The sequence below is a fragment of the Mobula hypostoma genome, chromosome 6, assembly GCF_963921235.1.
Source record: "Mobula hypostoma chromosome 6, sMobHyp1.1, whole genome shotgun sequence".
Lineage (NCBI taxonomy): Eukaryota > Metazoa > Chordata > Chondrichthyes > Myliobatiformes > Myliobatidae > Mobula > Mobula hypostoma.
Genome location: NC_086102.1, coordinates 138,002,581 through 138,020,925, shown reverse-complemented (window position 1 = coordinate 138,020,925; position 18,345 = coordinate 138,002,581). Strand labels below are relative to the sequence as shown.

General features: G+C 41.5%; 1 protein-coding gene across 2 annotated transcripts in view; it reads right to left on the bottom strand.

Moving 5' to 3' along the window:
- vps8 (VPS8 subunit of CORVET complex) overlaps nt 1–18,345 on the bottom strand; it is a 682,661-nt gene that overhangs the window by 152,853 nt on the left and 511,463 nt on the right. For both annotated transcript variants that reach the window (XM_063051804.1, XM_063051802.1), the window contains one exon: nt 1,378–1,431. In XM_063051804.1, coding sequence (XP_062907874.1) covers nt 1,378–1,431 — 54 coding nt within the window. The remainder of the gene's footprint in view (nt 1–1,377; nt 1,432–18,345) is intronic.

Below are 18,345 nucleotides of genomic sequence, written 5' to 3'. Positions count from 1 at the left end.
ATAAATCAGCTTCCAAAAGATGCAGAAGTCAGTTCATCTTAAACAATAGCTTTTTTTTTAAATCTAAGAAATGAAAGACATATTTGTATTTCTATAACATACATAAATGGACCCTTCACATCACCACACCCATGCCAACCTTTATACCCATCTACACTAACCACATCTGCCTGCATTAGGTCTGTATCCTTCTAAGTCTTGCCTGTTGAAATGTCTCTTAAAGGTAATGATTGTAACTAATTCCACTATCTACTCTGGCAGTGCATCTAGATATCAGCTCTCCGTATAACAAAATTTCTCCTCAGGTTCTCTCATAATAAACCTATGCCTTTTTGTCTTTGATTCACTTATCATGGGAAAAAGATCATGACCATCAACCCTCTCTACATTTAATTTAATATGACTCTGTCAGGTCACACATCAGTCTCTTTTACTTCAAGGAAAATAAGTCCAATGAGTCAACCTTCCTCCATAACAAAAGTTCTCTAATCCAGGGAATGACCTGGTGAACACGTGAATATTCTCTACATGCTCTAGCAAATCTACATGTTTTGTATAATGTGATGACCAGAAATGCACATAATACTTCAAGAACAGTTTAACAAGTGTTTTGTTAAGTTACAACATAACATCCTAACTTTTATATTTTATGTTCTGACACAGGACGGCATGACTGCCATTTGCCTTCTTTTCCAACCCTATCTCTCCTGTGTTGCCACTCTCAGGGAACCATGGACTTGAACCCCAAGATCCCTCTGTGCATAAACATTCATTAGCACCCTATCACTTAATTGCATTTCTTCACACTTGTTTGGATTAAAAACATTTTGTCCCTGTTCTGCCCAACTTTCCACCTGATCCATATCCTACTGTAGCTTTAGTAGGAAACCTTCCTTGTTTCCACACCACCAGTTCTGTGATAACTGTGAACATCCATCCATGAACATATCTAATTATTAGTCTTCTCCAACGTTCTGGGCACTATTTAAGATATAACCCACAAGGAAACTCATATTTACATCCTCCGAATGTGCTCCATTGTGATCATGGTGAATATACAATATAGAATGCCTACCCTTTCAAATGAAACTTTCAGCAGGTATCATTGAGGTTCATATTCTAATATAGATATTGTTCACTACCATTTTCTTAAAACTGATGTTTCCTCATCCAGTACATAAATGATTCTAAACTGGCCAAATGTATCAACTTATTAAAGACTAAGAAATCAGATGCATAGGTGCCAGTAATTCTATAGCTGTCAGTTTTACTCCTTTGGAATTGCTATTTTTTTGATGATTTAAGACTGATGCACTTACAGAATACTTTCATTTAGAAGAAAAGGCAAGCAGTTAGGTTAACAAGTAAATGGTTTACCTTTCTACTGTCAGAATCCTTGTTCGCTGAGTAATAGACTGGCATTACTTTAATCTAGGAGAAAAAACAGGAAATGGAATCAGTCAGAATATTGACATTTTCAGAGAAGTGGAGCGGAGAGTGATTCTTATACTTTTTCCACTCAATAATCTAAGCTTGACATCAGTGTGGGCATTGTGTAACAATGAGGTCACAGATGTTTTTCAGCACGTGAATATAAAATCAAATGCTTTGTATTTTGAGCTTCAGGACTATCCAGAGGATATTTTGTTACATTAAAGACAGTGAATAGATTATAGATTATGTTGCAGAGTTAAGTATTTTTTTTACATTCGATATCATCAGGCTTGCATGCATACAAATGTGCTCCTCACAATCAGCAGCTCACCCAGCAAATCAGCATTTGGCTATGTTAACATTTAGCCCAAGGGTAATAACAATGAAAACTTGTTCGAGGAGTTAGACATAACAATGTTCCATAGGACAAAAGTCCAGGGATTTCAAAAGTTCTGGTCTAAATCAGTTCCAAAATGTCTGGTGAAAAAGTCTTCAAACAACTGACTAACTTGAATTATATCATGGAACACAGTAAAAGAACACACAGCTCTGAACAGAACATCATAGCAATAAGAGTAAATCTAGACTGGCTGGGGTTAATTTGCATATCTTGAGTTGCTTGAAGTAAGAAAAAAGCAAATGGTGTGCCAATCAATTATGGGTTCTATTTGTAAGAAACCACTGTTTCAGAAGGCATGCTTCAATGCAAGGCACTAGTGAAAGTAAAAAATATATCTCCATCAGCACAGCCTTTTGCTTCCAGTAACATTACTAGAACCATAGAACATAGAACATTACAGCACAGAAACAGGCCTTTTGGCCCTTCTTGGCTGTGCCAAACCGTTTTTTGCCTAGTCCCACTGACCTGCACCTGGACCATATTCCTCTGTACTCCTCTCATCCATGTACCTGTCCAAGTTTTTCTTAAATGTTACAAGTGAGCCCACATTCACCACTTCATCTGGCAGCTTATTCCATACTCCCACCACTCTAAACTTTTCCCCCTTCACCATTAACCCAATTCCTCTAGTTTTTTTTCCTCCCTTTGCCTCAGTGGAAAAAGCCTGCTTGCATTCACTCTATCTGTACTCATCATAATTTTATGTACCTCTATCAAATCTCCCCTCATTCTTCTACATTCCAGGGAATAAAGTCCTAACCTATTCAACCTTTCTCTGTAACTCAGTTTCTCAAGTCCCGGCAACATCCTTGTAAACCTTCTCTGCACTCTTTCAACCTTATTAATATCCTTCCTGTAATTTGGTGACCAGAACTGCACACCATACTCCAAATTCGGCCTGGCCAATTCCTTATACAACCTCACCATAACATTCCAACTCTTAAGGCTGATTTATACTTGTGCATACTAATTCAACACAAAGAAACTCAAACTTCAAACAATGGTGACGGAAACTGAAGGAGGGTGAATTCTCTGTGCTTGTCCGGCCACTGAGAGACATGGATGAGGAAATGCATTTCAAATATTTTTGGATGTCGGCAGGTAGATTTGACGATTTGGTTCATCATCTCCAACCATTTATTTCGCATCAGTGTACACACAATATACTCAGAGGCTGGCAATCACCATTCGAGTTTTAGCTTCAGGTGGAAGTCAACAGGCTGTAGCAGCTAGCTACAAACTGGCGTCAAGCACAGGGTCCTCCATAATTTCGGAGGTCTGTAAAGCTTTATGGAAAGTATTGCAGCCAGAGTTCCTTCCCTGCCCTTCAGTCAGCCAATGGGAAGCTATTGCAGCGCAGGAGGAAATGCGATGCTACCAAGCGGACCAATCACAGTTGTTGTGGTCTGCGACGCCGTGACACGTAGTTACATTTTGGGAGAGGTGCGTATTAGACTACGGCGTAGAGTATAAGTAGGGTACGTTGCTACGCCACACCTACGGCGTACATTTGATGTACAAGTACAAATCAGCCTTTATACTCTATAATATGATTTTATAAAGGCTAATGTATCAAAAGCTCTCTTTACGACCTTATCTACCTGTTACGCCACTTTTAGGGAATTTTGTATCTGTATTCCCAGATTCCTCTGTTCTACCGAACTCCTCAGTGCCCTTGTATGTTCTACCTTGGTTTGTCTTTCCAAAGTGCAATACCTCACACTTGTATGTATTAATCTCAATCTGCTAATTTTCAGCCCATTTTTCCAGCTGGTCCAAATCGCTCTGCAAGCTTTGAAAACCTTCCTCACTGTCTACTGCACCTCCAATCTTTGTATCATCAGCAAATTTGCTGATCCAATTTACCACATTATCATCCAGATCATTGATATAGACGACAAATAACAATGGACCCAGCACTGATCCCTGTGGCACATCACTAGTCACAGGCCTCCACTCAGAGAAGCAATCCTCCACTACCACTCTCTGGTTTCTTCCATTGAGCCAATGTCTAATCCAATTTACTACCTCTCCATGTATACCTAACGACTGAATCTTCCTAACTAACCTCCCATGCGGGACCTTGTCAAAGACCTTACTGAAGTCCATGTAGACAACATCCACTGCCTTCCCTTCGTCCACTTTCCTGGTAACCTCCTCGAAAAACTCTAATAGATTGGTTAAACATGACCTACCACGCACAAAGCCATGTTGACTCTCCCTAATAAGTCCCTGTCTATCCAAATACTTGTAGATCCTATCTTTTAGTACTCCTTCCAATAATTTACCTACTACCGATATCAAACTTACCGAATTATAATTTTCCGGATTACTTTTACAGCCTTTTTTAAACAACGGAACAACATGAGCTATCCTCCAATCCTCCAGCACTTCACCTGTAGATGCCGACATTTTAAATATATCTGCCAGGGCCCCTGCAATTTCAACACTAGTCTCCTTCAAGGTCTGAGGGAATACCCTGTCAGGTCCTGGGGATTTATCTACTCTGATTTGCCTCAAGATAGCAAGCACCTCCTCCTCTTCAATCTGTATAGATTCCATGACCTCACTACTTGTTTGCCTTATTTCCATAGACTCCATGCCAGTTTCCTTAGTAAATACAGATGCAAAAAACCCATTTCAGATCTCCCCCATTTCTTTTGGTTCCATACATAGCCGACCACTCTGATCTTCAAGAGGACCGATTTTATCCCTTACTATCTTTTTGCTCTTAGTATACCTGTAGAAACTCTTTGCATTATCCTTCAACTTGACTGCCAAAGCAACCTCATGTCTTCTTTTAGCCCTCCTGATTTCTTTCTTAAGTGTTTTTTGCACTTTTTATACTCCTCAAGCACCTTATTTGCTCCCTGTTTCCTATACATATCATACATCTCTCTCTTCTTCTTTATCAAAGTTCCAATATCCCTTGAGAACCAAGGTTCCTTATTCTTATTCACTTTGCCTTTAATCCTGACAGAAACATGCAAACTCTGCACTCTCAAAATTTCTCCTTTGAAGGCCTCCCACTTAGCAATCAAATCCTTGCCAGAGAACAACCTGTCCCAATCCACGCTTTTTAGATCCTTTCTTATTTCTTTAAATTTGGCCTTTTTCCGGTTTAGAACCTCAACCCGAGGACCAGATCTATCTTTATCCATGATCAAGTTGAAACTAATGGTGTTATGATCACTGGAACCAAAGTGTTCCCCTACACACACTTCCGTCACCTGTCCTAACTCGTTTCCTAATAGGAGGTCTAATATTGCATCTTCTCTAGTTGGTACCTCTATATATTGATTTAGAAAACTTTCCTGAACACATTTTACAAACACTAACCCATCTAGACCTTTAACAGTATGGGAGTCCCAATCAATATGTGGAAAATTAAAATCCCCTGCTATCACAACTTTATATTTCCTGCAGCTGTCTGCAATCTCTCTGCAGATCTGCTCCTCCAATTCTCACTGACTATTGGGTGTCTATAACACAATGCCATTAACGTGGTCATACCTGTCCTGTTTCTCAGCTCCACCCATATGGCCTTGGTAGACAAGCCCTCTAATCTGTCCTGCCTTAGCACTGCTATAACATTTTCCCTGACTAGCAATGCCACCCCCCCACCCTTTATTCCTCTGCCTCTATCATGTCTGAAACATCAGAACCCTGGAACATTAAACTGCCAGTCCTGTCCCTCCTGTAGCCAAGTTTCACTAATGGCTATAATGTCATAATTCCATGTGTCAATCCATGCCCTCAGCTCGTCTGCCTTCCCCACAATACTCCTTGCATTGAAATAGACACACCTCAGAAGATTATTACCACCATGCACAACCCTTCTATTTGTGACTTTGCATGAACTTTTAACATCATTTATTTTCACCCCCGCTCCACTATCTGCTCTGGCACTCTGGTTCCCATCCCCCCGCAAATCTAGTTTAAACCCTCCCCAATAGCACTAACAAACCTTCCTGCAAGGATATTTGTCCCCTTGTAGTTCAGGTGTAACCTGTCTCTCTTGTACAGGTCCCACCTGCCCCAGAAGAGCTCCCAATGATCCTGAAATTAGAAACCCTGCCCCCTACACCAGTTCCTCAGCCACGGGTTCATCCGCCAGAGCATCTTATTCTTACCCTCACTGGCACGTGGCGCAGGTAGCAATCCTGAGATTACCACCCTCGGGGTCCTGCCTTTTAACTTCCTACCAAGCTCTCTATACTCACTCTCCAGGACCTCCTCACTCTTTCTTCCTACGTCATTGGTACCAATATGTACCATGACATCTGGCTGATCACCCTCCCACTTCAGAATGCTGTGCGCGCGATCAGAGACACCCCTGACCCTGGCACCCGGGAGGCAACAAACCATCCGGGAGTCTCTGTCACGACCACAGAACCTCTGTCTGTACCTCTAACTACTAGGTCCCCTATCACTCCCATTCTCCTCTTCTTCCATCCTCCCTTCTGCATTGCAGAACCAGACTCAGTGCCAGAGATCTGGCTGCCGCAGCTTGTCCCAAGTAAGTCACCCCCCCCCCCCCGCCAACAGTATCCAAATCGGTATACTTGTTGTTGAGGGGAACCCTGCTCTGCCTGCCCTTTCCCCTTCCCTCGCCTGACGGTAACCCAATTACCTATGCACTGCTCCTTTGGCATAACAACCTCCTTGAAGCTACTATCTATAAACTCCTCATTATCCCAAATGATCCGGAGGTCATCCAGTTCCCTAACGCAGTTTGTTAGGAGCTGCAGCTGGATGTACTTCTGGCAGGTGTTGTTGTCAGGGAGACCTGCGGTCTCCCTGACTTCCCACATCCTGCAAGAGGAGCATTCCAACATCCTGCCTGGCATTCTCTCTACTCTAAACAACCATAACAAAATTTATTGGAACCTACCCTCGCCTCTGCCTGTTCACGCCGAAGCCTGTTGTGCCAAAGCCATCCCACTCTGCTCCCTCTCACTTCACTGCTCGCTGTATATGGTGGTTTTTTTTTTAAACCTTTGGCGCTCTACATGACGTGCCTGCGCAGTCTAGCCTCCTTTCCCCAAGCAGTGTAAAAAAAAATGACTTCTCTACGAGATTCCTTTACTCCTTCACTCTCAGCCTCTTCCTCCGATTTAAAAAAGACCATTGAAAATTCCTCTCCTTTTTAAACGCTTGGCGCTCTACGTCACGCGCCTGTGTAGTCTAGCCTCTTTTCCCCGAGCAGTGTAAGAAAAACTTCTCTCCGAGATTCCGTTACTCCTTCACTCTCAGCCTCTTGTTCCAATTTAAAATACCAACTTAATATCTTTCTTAAACTGCAAAATGGTTAGTCTGTGATAACTATCAATTTCCAAAAATTTATGCATTTTGGGAATTCATCAGGTGCCCCAATCTAGTTAATGACTCTGTCTACTGTACCTTGGAAAAGGAGCCAACATAATCAAAGACACCTCCCACCCCAGATATTCTCTCTTCTTCCCCACCGTCAGGTAGGTGATGCAAAAACTTGGAAACACGTATACCAGGCTCAGTAACAGCTTCTATCTCACTTTAATAAGACTATTTAATGGACCTCATATGATAAAGATTAACCTCACAATATACCATGCCATGTGTCCTACAAATTGTTGTCTTCCTGCACTGCACATTCTCTGTAATTGCAACATCCTGGTTTCCATTTTCTCTTGCACTATTTTGATATATTTATGTTGCGAAATCATCTGTATGTATGCATGGCATGCAAAGTTTTTCACTGTATCACGGTATATGATAATAATAATCCAATTAGAAATGAATTTCTACATTAAGTCATGATGTTATTTAGATTCCAATATCAACATTCTTGAGTATTAACAATGAAAAGCAGGTTTTCTATATAGATGTACGGTTTGTGCATTTGGTATTCCAGCTCAGCTTTTAAAGTTTCTTCAGAAGTTTAAAAAATAATTAGAATGGCACTTGAAGGAAGTGCCATGCAGAAAGGGCAGGGGAACATGAATAGTATGATTGCCCCACTAGAAGCCAGCACAGACTCAATGGGCCAATTGGCCTCTTTTTACGCTATTGTCATTCAATAAAAAAGCTACTATGTTAAAGTTCAATCAGGATAAAAGGGTGAAAAGGCCAAGGATGTTTTAATAACTACATGGGATACATGGGTGTTTCTCTGGTTGGCAATCAGTGGTGGGTGGTGTGCTGCAGGGATAGGTGCTGGGCCAGCAACTATTCATGATATACATTAACGATCTGGAAGAGGAGACCGAGTGTAAATTGAGTGGAAAAGCAAACTGTGTAGAGGATACAGAGAGTCTGCAAAGGGATATAGATAGGTTAAGTGAGTGGGCAAGGGTCAGGCAGATGGAGTACCTTGTTGGTAAATGCAAGGTTATCCACTTTGGAAGGAAAATTGGAAGAGCAGATTACAATTTAAATGGTAAAAAAATTGCAGCATGCTACTTCACAGAGGACTTGGGAGTGCTTGTGCATGAATCGCAAAAGGTTGGTTTGCAGGTGCAGCAGGCTATCATGAAGACAAATGAAAAGTTGGCCTTCATTGCTAGAAGGAGCGAATTTAAGAGCAGGGAAGTTATGCTGCAACTGTATAGGGTACTGGTGAGGCCACATCTAGAGTACTGCATGCAGTGCAAGTCGCCTTACTTCAGGAAGGATATACTGGCTTTGGAGATGGGGCAGAGGAGGTTCACCAGGTTGATTCCAGAGATGAGGGGGTTAGACTATGAGGAGAGATTGAGTCAGCTGGGACTGTAATCACTGGCATTCAGAAGGAAGTGAGGAGATCTAATTGAAACATATAAAATTATGAAAGGGATAGATAAGACAGAGCCAGAAAAATTGTTTCCACTAGTAGGTGAGACTAGAGCTAGGGGACATAGGCGCAAGTGGTGAATCTTTGGAATTCTCTGCCCAATGATGCAGTGGAGGCTACCTCTGTAGATATATCTAGGACAAGGTTGGATAGACTTTTGCATAGTAGGGTAAGTAAGGGTTATGGGAAAAAGGCAGGTTGGTGGAGATGAGTCCATAGTCAGATCAGCCATGATCTTCTTGAATGGCGGAGTTGGCTTGATGGGCCAGATGACCTACTCCTCCTTTCTTATTTTCTTAAATACTGTTTAGATTACAAATCATCAAATTATTAAACTTGCTAGTCCTATCATGAATAGCTCAAAAAGTTAGATCTTTGTTCTTTGCAGTTTAGGAAAATGAAGGATGACCTTTACTGAAAACTATGAGGGTATGTTAAGATAGATGTTAAGATGTTTCCATAAGTGATAGATCTCCAGTCAAGGCACATGGCTACAAGGTAAACAGTCAGTAATTTAAAACTGAAATATATATGTAGTTCTTCTCACAGAGAATGGTGAATTCTGGAATTCTACCCAGGAGGGCCATGGAGATTTTGAATTGAATTGACTTTATTTCTTACATCCTTCACATACGTGAGGAAGTGAACATCTTTATGTTACGACTCTTGACTTAATGTGCAATGTGAAAATTATAGTAATTTGTAATAAATAGTATGTACAGTAAGATATACAACTGAACAGCCAATTTAGCTTAGAAATACAATTGTGTCAGTGTGAATTAATCAGTCTGATGGCCTGGTGGATGAAGCTGTCCCGGAGCCTGTTGGTCCTGGCTTTTATGCTGCGGTACCATTTCCCGGATGGTAGCAGCTGGAACAGTTTGTGGTTGGGGTGACACCGGTCCCCAATGACCCTTTGGGCACTTTTTACGCATCTGTTGCTGTAAATGTCCTGAATAGTGGGAAGTTCACATCCACAGATGCGCTCTCTTGTACAGCCAGACAAGATGCTCTCAATTGTGGCCCTGTAGAAAGTCCTTAGGATTTGGGGACTCATGCCAAACTTCTTCAACCATCTGAGGCAAAAGAGGTGCTGTTGTGCCTTCCTCACCACACAAGATTGTATAGACCAAGTGAGATCCTCGGTGATGTACATATCGATGAACTTGAAGCTGTTCACCCTCTCAACCCCAGATCCATTTATGTCAATAAGGCTGAGCCTATCTCTGTTCCTCCTGCAGTCCACAACTAGCTCCGTTGTTTTTGTGACAATGAGGGAGAGGTTGTTTTCTTGATAGCACTGCGCCTGCGTGTTGACTTCTACTCTGTAGGCTGTCTCGTTACTATTTGAGATAAGGCCAATCAATGTAGTATCATCTGCAAACTTAATTAGCAGATTGGAGCTGTGGGTGGCTACACAGTCATGGTGTACAGAGAGTAAAGGAGGGGGAGGGGACTTAGGACACAGCCCTGGGGGCTCCTGTGTTAAGGGTCAGAGGGGCAGAGGTGAGGGGGCCCACTCTTACCACCTGCTGACGATCTTGGCAGGAAGTCCGGGATCCAGCTGCACAAGGCAGGGTGAAAGCCGAGGTCTCTGAGCTTCTTGTCAAGCATGGAGGGAATTATGGTGTTGAATGTTGAACTGTAGTCCAAGAACAGCATTCTCACATAAGCATTTTTACTCTCCCGTGGTGTAAGGATGGTGTGTAGAGCTGTGGCTATTGCATCATCTGTCAATCGGTTTTGTTGGTAGGCAAATTGTAGGGGGTCCAGTGTGGGTGGTAGCACCCTGCAGATGTAGTCCTTGACCAGCCCCTCAAAGCATTTGCTTATTATTGAGGTGTGTTCGACCGGATGCCAGACGTTCAGACGTGTTACCTTGGTCTTTTTAGGTACAGGGACAATGGTAAGTGTTTCGAAGCAGGAAGGCACTCTACACTGGGAGAGGGAGAGATTAAAAATGTCTGCAAACACACCAGCCAATTGTGCCGCACACACTCTGAGTACCCGCCCTGGGATGCTGTCTGGTCCCCAGCCGTGCGGCTGTTCACTCATTGGATACACCTGCGTACCTCAGCCTCAGAGATGAGCAAGGTGCAAGTCGCATTGGCAGCTCTCCTCAGGGGCTCAGTGTTGATGACATCAAGCCTAGCGTAAAAAATATTTAGCTCATCTGGGAGAGAGACAAGCGATGTTGGCAACACCACTGCGTTTAGCTTTGAGGTCTGCGAAGGTGTGCAGACCTTGCCATAAGGTGCGTGTGTTGTTGGTCTGGATCTTCTCCCTGTATTGTTGTTTCGCTACCTTCATGATTTTGTGTAGATCATAGCTGCATTTCTTGAGTTCCTGGTGGTTACTGGTGGCAAAAGCTCTGTCTCGCGCGGTTAGTGCAGCACGAACAGAACTGTTCATTCAGAGTTTCTGGTTTGGATAGACCCTGACTGATTTATAAATACAATTAAAACAGAAAATGCTAGAACCACTTAGCAGGTCAAGCAGCAAGTGCAAAAAGAAAATGAGAATTAAAGTTTTATGACCAAGACTATTTGTCAAAACTGGGAAAAAGAGAAAACTAATTAGTTTTCAGTTGTAGAGAAGGTGGAGGAGGAATGAGTAGAATAAAGAGAATATTTCACAGTTTGGAACTGAATAGGTGAAGCATAGATACTGTAAATCTTGAGAAACAAACAAAGAGCTGCAGGAACTCAGTAGGTCCGGCAGGATCTATGGAGAGGAATAAACAGTCGATGTTTCAGTTCAAGGTGAAAACCATCAAGTGTACCAATGAAGTATCGTGGCTCGAAACATTAACTGTTTATTCCCTTCTATGGATGCAGCCTGACTTGCTGTGTTGCTCCAGTACTGAATGGGTTAATGTGGCTATTAGAAGTAAATTTTGCTTCTTTGTTTGTGTTAAGAGTTGCTAATAGCATTGATGTGTGACCTGACAGTACTACTGATAGGAGAAAAACTCAGCCAATATTAAAGATGAATCACTGATTAAAAGGCTAGTATGATACACACAGAAAGAAAGAGTGAGTTAGCTACAAGGACAGGTTAGAATAACTTGGATTATTTTTTCTGTAATGTTGAAAGCTTTGAGACACAGATAGGATACGCAGTCAAAGTCTTTTCCTTAGGGAGGACAAAACTTCAAGTTGAGAGGGGAACACCTAAAGGAAATGTGCAATTTGTAGGTGTCCGGAAGTGTTCCCAGGGAATTGGTAGAAGCAGATACCATAGGAACATTTAAGCAACAGTTAGAGTTTAGACAGACATATGAATAGGCAGGGGACAGAGGGATACTAAGCATGTGTAGGCCAGTGGGATTAATTAGTTTTGCAGCATGGTCAGCACTGACATGCTGGGCCGAATTGCCTGATTCTGTGCTGTACTAGACTATGTAATGAAAGTTGAGAAATTCAATTCAAGTTCAGAAAGATGCAAGTGCACATATAGTTGAACTTAAAATTTGGTTTGGCTCTCATTGTAACAGTGCAGTAGAAGAGTCAGGTAGGTGAGAGTTGGGAGAAGGATGGTGAATTGAAGTAGTAGGTAACCAGAAACTCAAGGTCACCCCTTTTGACTGAACAAAGGTGCTCTGAAATGCAATGATCAGATTTGTGACTCATTTCTCTTGGTAACCTCTTTCTCAAGATGAATGATCTTGAACACATCATGTTAACTCTGTTCCTTTTCCACAGAGCACTGCCAGAGAGAGTCATTGCAGCTGGTTTGCTGCTGAACGAAGTGTCTAGATGAGCACCTACATCACTTAGGCATAGAGGGCAATGGACCAAGTAATGAATGTCAGGATTAACACAGCAAGATACCCACCGGTCATCATGGATGAGCTGGGCTGAATGGTCTGTATCCATGCTATCTGATCTGCTGTGTGTTTCCAGCATTTTCTGTTTTTATTTAAGATTTCCACCATTTACAATTTTTTTGATTTTCATTTGCAGTTGTGGAGGCTGGGGGCATTTAAGAAGGAGACAGATATATATTGAGAGAAGCAAGAGCTATGTGGGACTAACAGAGCAGAGGTCTGAGGTAAATATCAACTTGAAGCAGAAATACAAGTATAAAGCTGCAGCCCTGCAGGTTCTGCTTCCATGATACTTGACACTTAGTCTTATTCCCTCAGGAGGCTATAGATTGGCAAATCCAACAGCTCTGAAACACTTACTGCTAAACATGCTTCTAACATGATCCAACTTCAGCCAAGAATATTCCCAAACAAAAGAGAATGGAAATCAATAAGCCACTGATTTTCTTTCTGCCCAGCATCATGGTGCAATCTTAGAACTTCATCACTGAACCACCTCCATAGACCTTCCTCAAAATCAGCATCATTTAATATCCCTGAAATATGTTATGAAATTTGTTGTTTTGCAGCAGCTGTGTAGTTAGTGCAGAGAAATACAGTTCTGTTACAGGCCCTTCTGACCCATCGAGCCCGTGCTAGCCAATTATACCCACGAGGGTAATTAACCTACTAACCCGTAAGCCTTTGGAATACTGGGGGAAACTGGAGCATCTGGAGGACAACCGGAGTACATGGTCTTAAGGAGAATGTACAAACTCCTTTCAGACAGTGGTGGAATTGAACCTGGGTTGCTGGCGCTGTAATACTGCTACACTAACTACTATGCTACCATGTCACTCAAATAAATAACAATAAAGAAAATATTAAAAAAAGTATATGTGTATGCAAAAAGAAAGCATAGTAGTGAGGTAGCATTCATGGACTGCACAGCAATCTGATGGTGGAAGGGAAGAAACTGTTCCTAAAACGTTTATCATTCACTGTTTGTACACTAATCAGGCCATGTACTCACTGAGCCACTGAGCACTTCTTCATTTACAATTTGACAAGTATAGGTTTATTTTCAACAATGAACTTTGCCACTGTCACTGGGAAATCCAATAAATTACAGGTCCTAGGCAGTGTGGCAGCAACATTGAAACAACCGGTGAAATTGCTGTCTCACAGCTCTGGCAACTAGGGTTTAATCCTGTCCTCGGGTGCTATGTGTGGAGTTTGAATGTTCTCTTTGTAATCAGGTGAGTTTCCTCCAGTTGCTCCCATTTCTGCCAAGGACAGTGAGGCTAGTAGGTTTATTGGCTTCTGTAAATTGCTCCTGGTACGCTAGTGAATGGAAGAATACAATGCTAGATGATAAGACTGAGAATAAAATGCAATTCATGTTAATGGGCCATCACAGCCTTGGTGAGCCTGAAGGCTTGTTTCAATGCTGAGGACTCTCGTGATGTTATCATTAAGAGCAAAAGGCTCAAAATCGCTGAACTATTTGCACCAATTAATTTTCCTTGTGATACGCAAGCTTAACAGCTACCTATCTAATGCCAGGTTTTTTTACGATGGTACAAACATATTCAGTGGCCACTTTATTAGGTACACCTACACACCTGCTCCTGAATGCAAGTATCTAATCAGCCAATCATGTGGCAGCAACTCAATGCATAAAAGCATGCAGACATTGTCAAGCGGTTCAGTTGTTGTTCAGACCAAACATCAGAATGGAAAACAAGTATGATCTATGTGACTTTGACCGTGGAAATATTGTTGGTGCCAGATGTGGTGGTTTGCATATCTCAGAAACTATTGATCTCCTGGAATTTTCAAGCACAACATTCTCTAGAATTTACAGAGAATAACACAAAAACCAAAAAAAAAAATCTAGTGAGCGGCAGTTCAATGAACGAAAATGCCTTATTAATCAGCGAGGTCAGAGAATGACCAGATTGGTTCAAGCTGACAGGAAGACATTTGTAACTCTTACAACCATGCGTTACAACAGTGGTGTGCAGAAGAGCACCTCAGAATGCAGAGCACGTGACCACAAAGTGGATGGGCTACAGCAGCAGAAGCCCATTTCTGGTTCCACTGCTGTACAATCTTGTATCTAATAAAGTGGTCACTGAGTGTATATAGGAAGTTGAGCTAGGGTGCCTCAGAAGTTTGTACAGTACTGTGGTAATTTTATGTATGGCATTGTGCTGCTACTGCAGCAAAATATATAGATTTCACGATGTATGTGAGTGATGATAAACCTGATTCTGATATGGGTCTCTTTTGTGGACTGAGAGTGGGAAGGGGGAAGGGAGAAGGTAATCATAGTTGGGACAAGGGGAAGGATGAGGGAATGGAGCAGGAAGCCCCAGAGAGACATTTTGTAATAATAAATAAACCAATTTTTTGAAACCAAATGACCTTGCCTGGTGTCTCCGGGTTTGGTGTATCTGCACCCACACCATCCTTTGCCCCCGGCATGTCTTCTGTACCATTTGACCTGCACCCCGCCCGTGGTGCTCCACCCTCACCATTCCCAACATCTTTTGCTCCTGCCAGATTTGCTCTCTGTTCCAAGTTGACAAATACAGTACTTTTGCAGAAGTCTTGGGCACCCTAGTAATATATATGTACCTAAAACTTTTACACAGTACTGTATGTTCTATGAACATTCCACGTGAAAACTCTTCTATTCCTTAACTGGTAATGATTCCAAAGAAATGAAACAAAACATCAGAGAAATAGACCTCATTGCTAAAACATAGGAAGAAAACTATACAATTAAAACGTCCATTTTCAGATGTCATGCAAGATATAAGGCATTGTCTAATTTACTGCCTCAACTCTTGTCTAAAGGACCTAAGAATGATAAACTGGTGATAGCTTCATGCACATTTTTGTTATGTAAGCAACAACAACATTTCCAGGTTGATGAGTGCTAGTAATCCTTGGCCTTTGACTTTAATAGAACAATGGTGACAAGTTGCTATCCAGTCAATCTACAGATAAAACATCTTTGCCAGAAGCAAGAAATGCCTGAGTTGCCTTTATCCCACTATATGCAGAGGTGCGCAGGGTATATAAATTGATGACATCAAATCCTTCACGAGACTTAAGGGTTAGATTCAGACCCCCTGGGAAAAGGGGCTGGAAGAAAACTTCTTTTGTGCGGAAGCATATTTGGCCATATAGAATATAAATTAAACACATTCTTGCCACACCGTGTGGGCATTCAATCATGCTACAACAATTACATCAGTAATATTTCAAGAGAAAAAGCAGAAAGCTGAAATTTAAATATCAATATAAAGATATTTTATATAAATATAAGTATAAACACAACCACATAATCCAAAAAAATCTATTATAATCTACCTGGTTAAAATCTTGCACTGTATTGTCTATTTGCATTGCATTTTTTCTGTAGCTGTTACACTTTATTCTGTATTGTCATTGCTTTACCTTGTACTACCTCAATGCTCTGTATAATGAATTGATTGAGATAAGCGGTATACAAGACAAACTTTTCACTGTACCTCAGTACGAGTGACAATAATAAACCAGTTCCAATCACAAACAAGAGAAAATCTGCGGATGCTGGAAACCAAGCAAACACACAAAATGCTGGAGGAACTCAGCAGGTCAGGTAGCATCTATGGAAAAAAGTACAGTCGATGTTTCGGTCCTGCTGAAGGGATTTGGCTGAAATGTCGACTGTACTTTTTTCCTTAGATGCTTCCTGGCCTGCTGAGTTCCTCCAGCATTTTGTGTGTGTAAACCAGTTCCAATTCCATTCTGTAATTGCCTGGTTGAAATGAAGATTTTTAATTTGTATTATGTCTTCACGCAGCCCAGGCTGAATTCCTCAAAAGATAAAATATTATTTTGACAAACCACTGACAAATTTTCTAACTCCTTTTTGACAGCTGCATGAAGACAAGAATATGTAAACCAGAAAATTCATACTTGATACAACCCATTTCATAGTTCAAAGTAAATTTATTCTCAAAATACATACATGTCACCATATACAAGCCTGAGATTCATTTTCTTGCAGCATTCACAGTAAATACAAGAAACACAATAGAATCAATGAAAGGCGGCATCCAACAGGACAGACAAACAAATAGTTCACAAGAACTATTAGGTCAGAATGTAAGGGATTGCAGAGATTGCTGAAAGGTCAGTTAAATAATAGATTTGCTGCCTAATCTTTCAACAGGTAAGGAATAAAGTATGTTGAATTTATGCATGTGTTAGACTGTGATTTAGAACATCTCCTAATTTTAATATCATGTTATAGAAAATATACTATAATCCTTGAAAAAGTAAAGTATGATTTCACTAGAATTTCAGCGGCAATGACAGGTTATAGAATGGGGAAACACCAAAAAAATGTGTTGTTTTCCCCTTTAAAATAGAAGGCAAAGACAAACATAGTTTACCTTTTCAAAATTATGAAAGATACCTAGAGAAGAGGGTTGAAAGGCAGATGGAATCAGGTGGAGGTGAGGTCTGGTGGGTGAAAATGTGTTGGAACCTTGGCAGTGGAGAAGGCAGACAACAGACATCCCATTGTGGGAATGCCATGCAACCAGAAGCTCGAGACATCCATTGCTGACAAAATGCAGCTGCTCTGCATATTAGTCATCTAGTATGGAATTGGTCTTGTCAAGGTAGGGAAGGTCACATCAAAAGCAGCGATTGAGGTTGGTAAGGTTGGAGGAGATGTAGGTGAATAGAAGGGCTGTGTAGGTCTCTGGATGCTGGTGGGGAGGAGGTGTAAGAACAAGTGATGTTCAGGGGGGAGTGCAGGAATTAAAAGATTTTAAGTAGAAATCCAAAAATGTAACCTACAGGAACGATAGTGGAATATTAGTTATTACTCAAGCAATACAACTAACACATAATAAAGAAAATTAATGCTATACCTTTTTCATAGTCTAAATTAAAAATACAATAGGCTGAAAAACAACAAGCTAGAGGTTATCAGTTAAAACAAAAAGCACCTTGACATTAAGTGGAGGGAGGAGAAGATGGCAGTGCGACGCAGCGTGCGCGGCCACTCCAAATGATATCATATGTGTTAACTAGGATGCTGTGCACAATCACGATTTGATGGAGACAGCCGTGAGAAGCACAGAGGAGCACCTGGAGAAACTTCTGAAATGCCTGCTTCGCTGCCACTGCTACTGTGCGATCGAGAACCTCCGGAGGGGAAGGCCCCAAATCCTCGGCTTTGCCTATTGCTGGGGCCGGGGTCGAAGTGCTCAGCAGAGATGGTGCTCGCTGCTCGGTGTCGGAGGGCTGGTAGGAGGCTCAGAGTTTTCGGACGGGCTCAGGAGTCGGCCGTGGTCGGGTGCTTCCAGGATGCTGCATCGGCAAGTTTGCGGTGCTGGAGACTTATGGCAAGAAGAGTTGTTTTTCTTCCTTCTACCGTCTGCGTGAGATTATGGGACTTTTGAGAGACTGAGACTTTTTATACTGTGCTCATGGTCTGTTCTTCATCAAATTACAGTATTTGTTATAATTATGTGGTTTTTGTCAGTTTTTCAGTCGGTTTGTCTTGTGTTTGTGTGATATCATTCTGGAGAAGCTTTGTATCATTTCTTAATGCATGCATTACTAAATGATAATAAAAGAAGACTGCGTGTCCTCATAATCTAATCTAATATTGTTTTTTTTATTTTCTTTGCTTCGGAATCTCACATAATTATTTGCATTTCAAGTACTTTGCAGAGAACAGGAATGTTACTCTAAAGGTCGCTTGCATAATCCAAGGGTTACAGCCTTACAGGCTTTTCAAGCCATCTGCATTCAGGTGGTTTTTGTTTTACAAGGTTTGGTTTCCTTTATTAGAAAAGACTTATCAATCACCTTAAT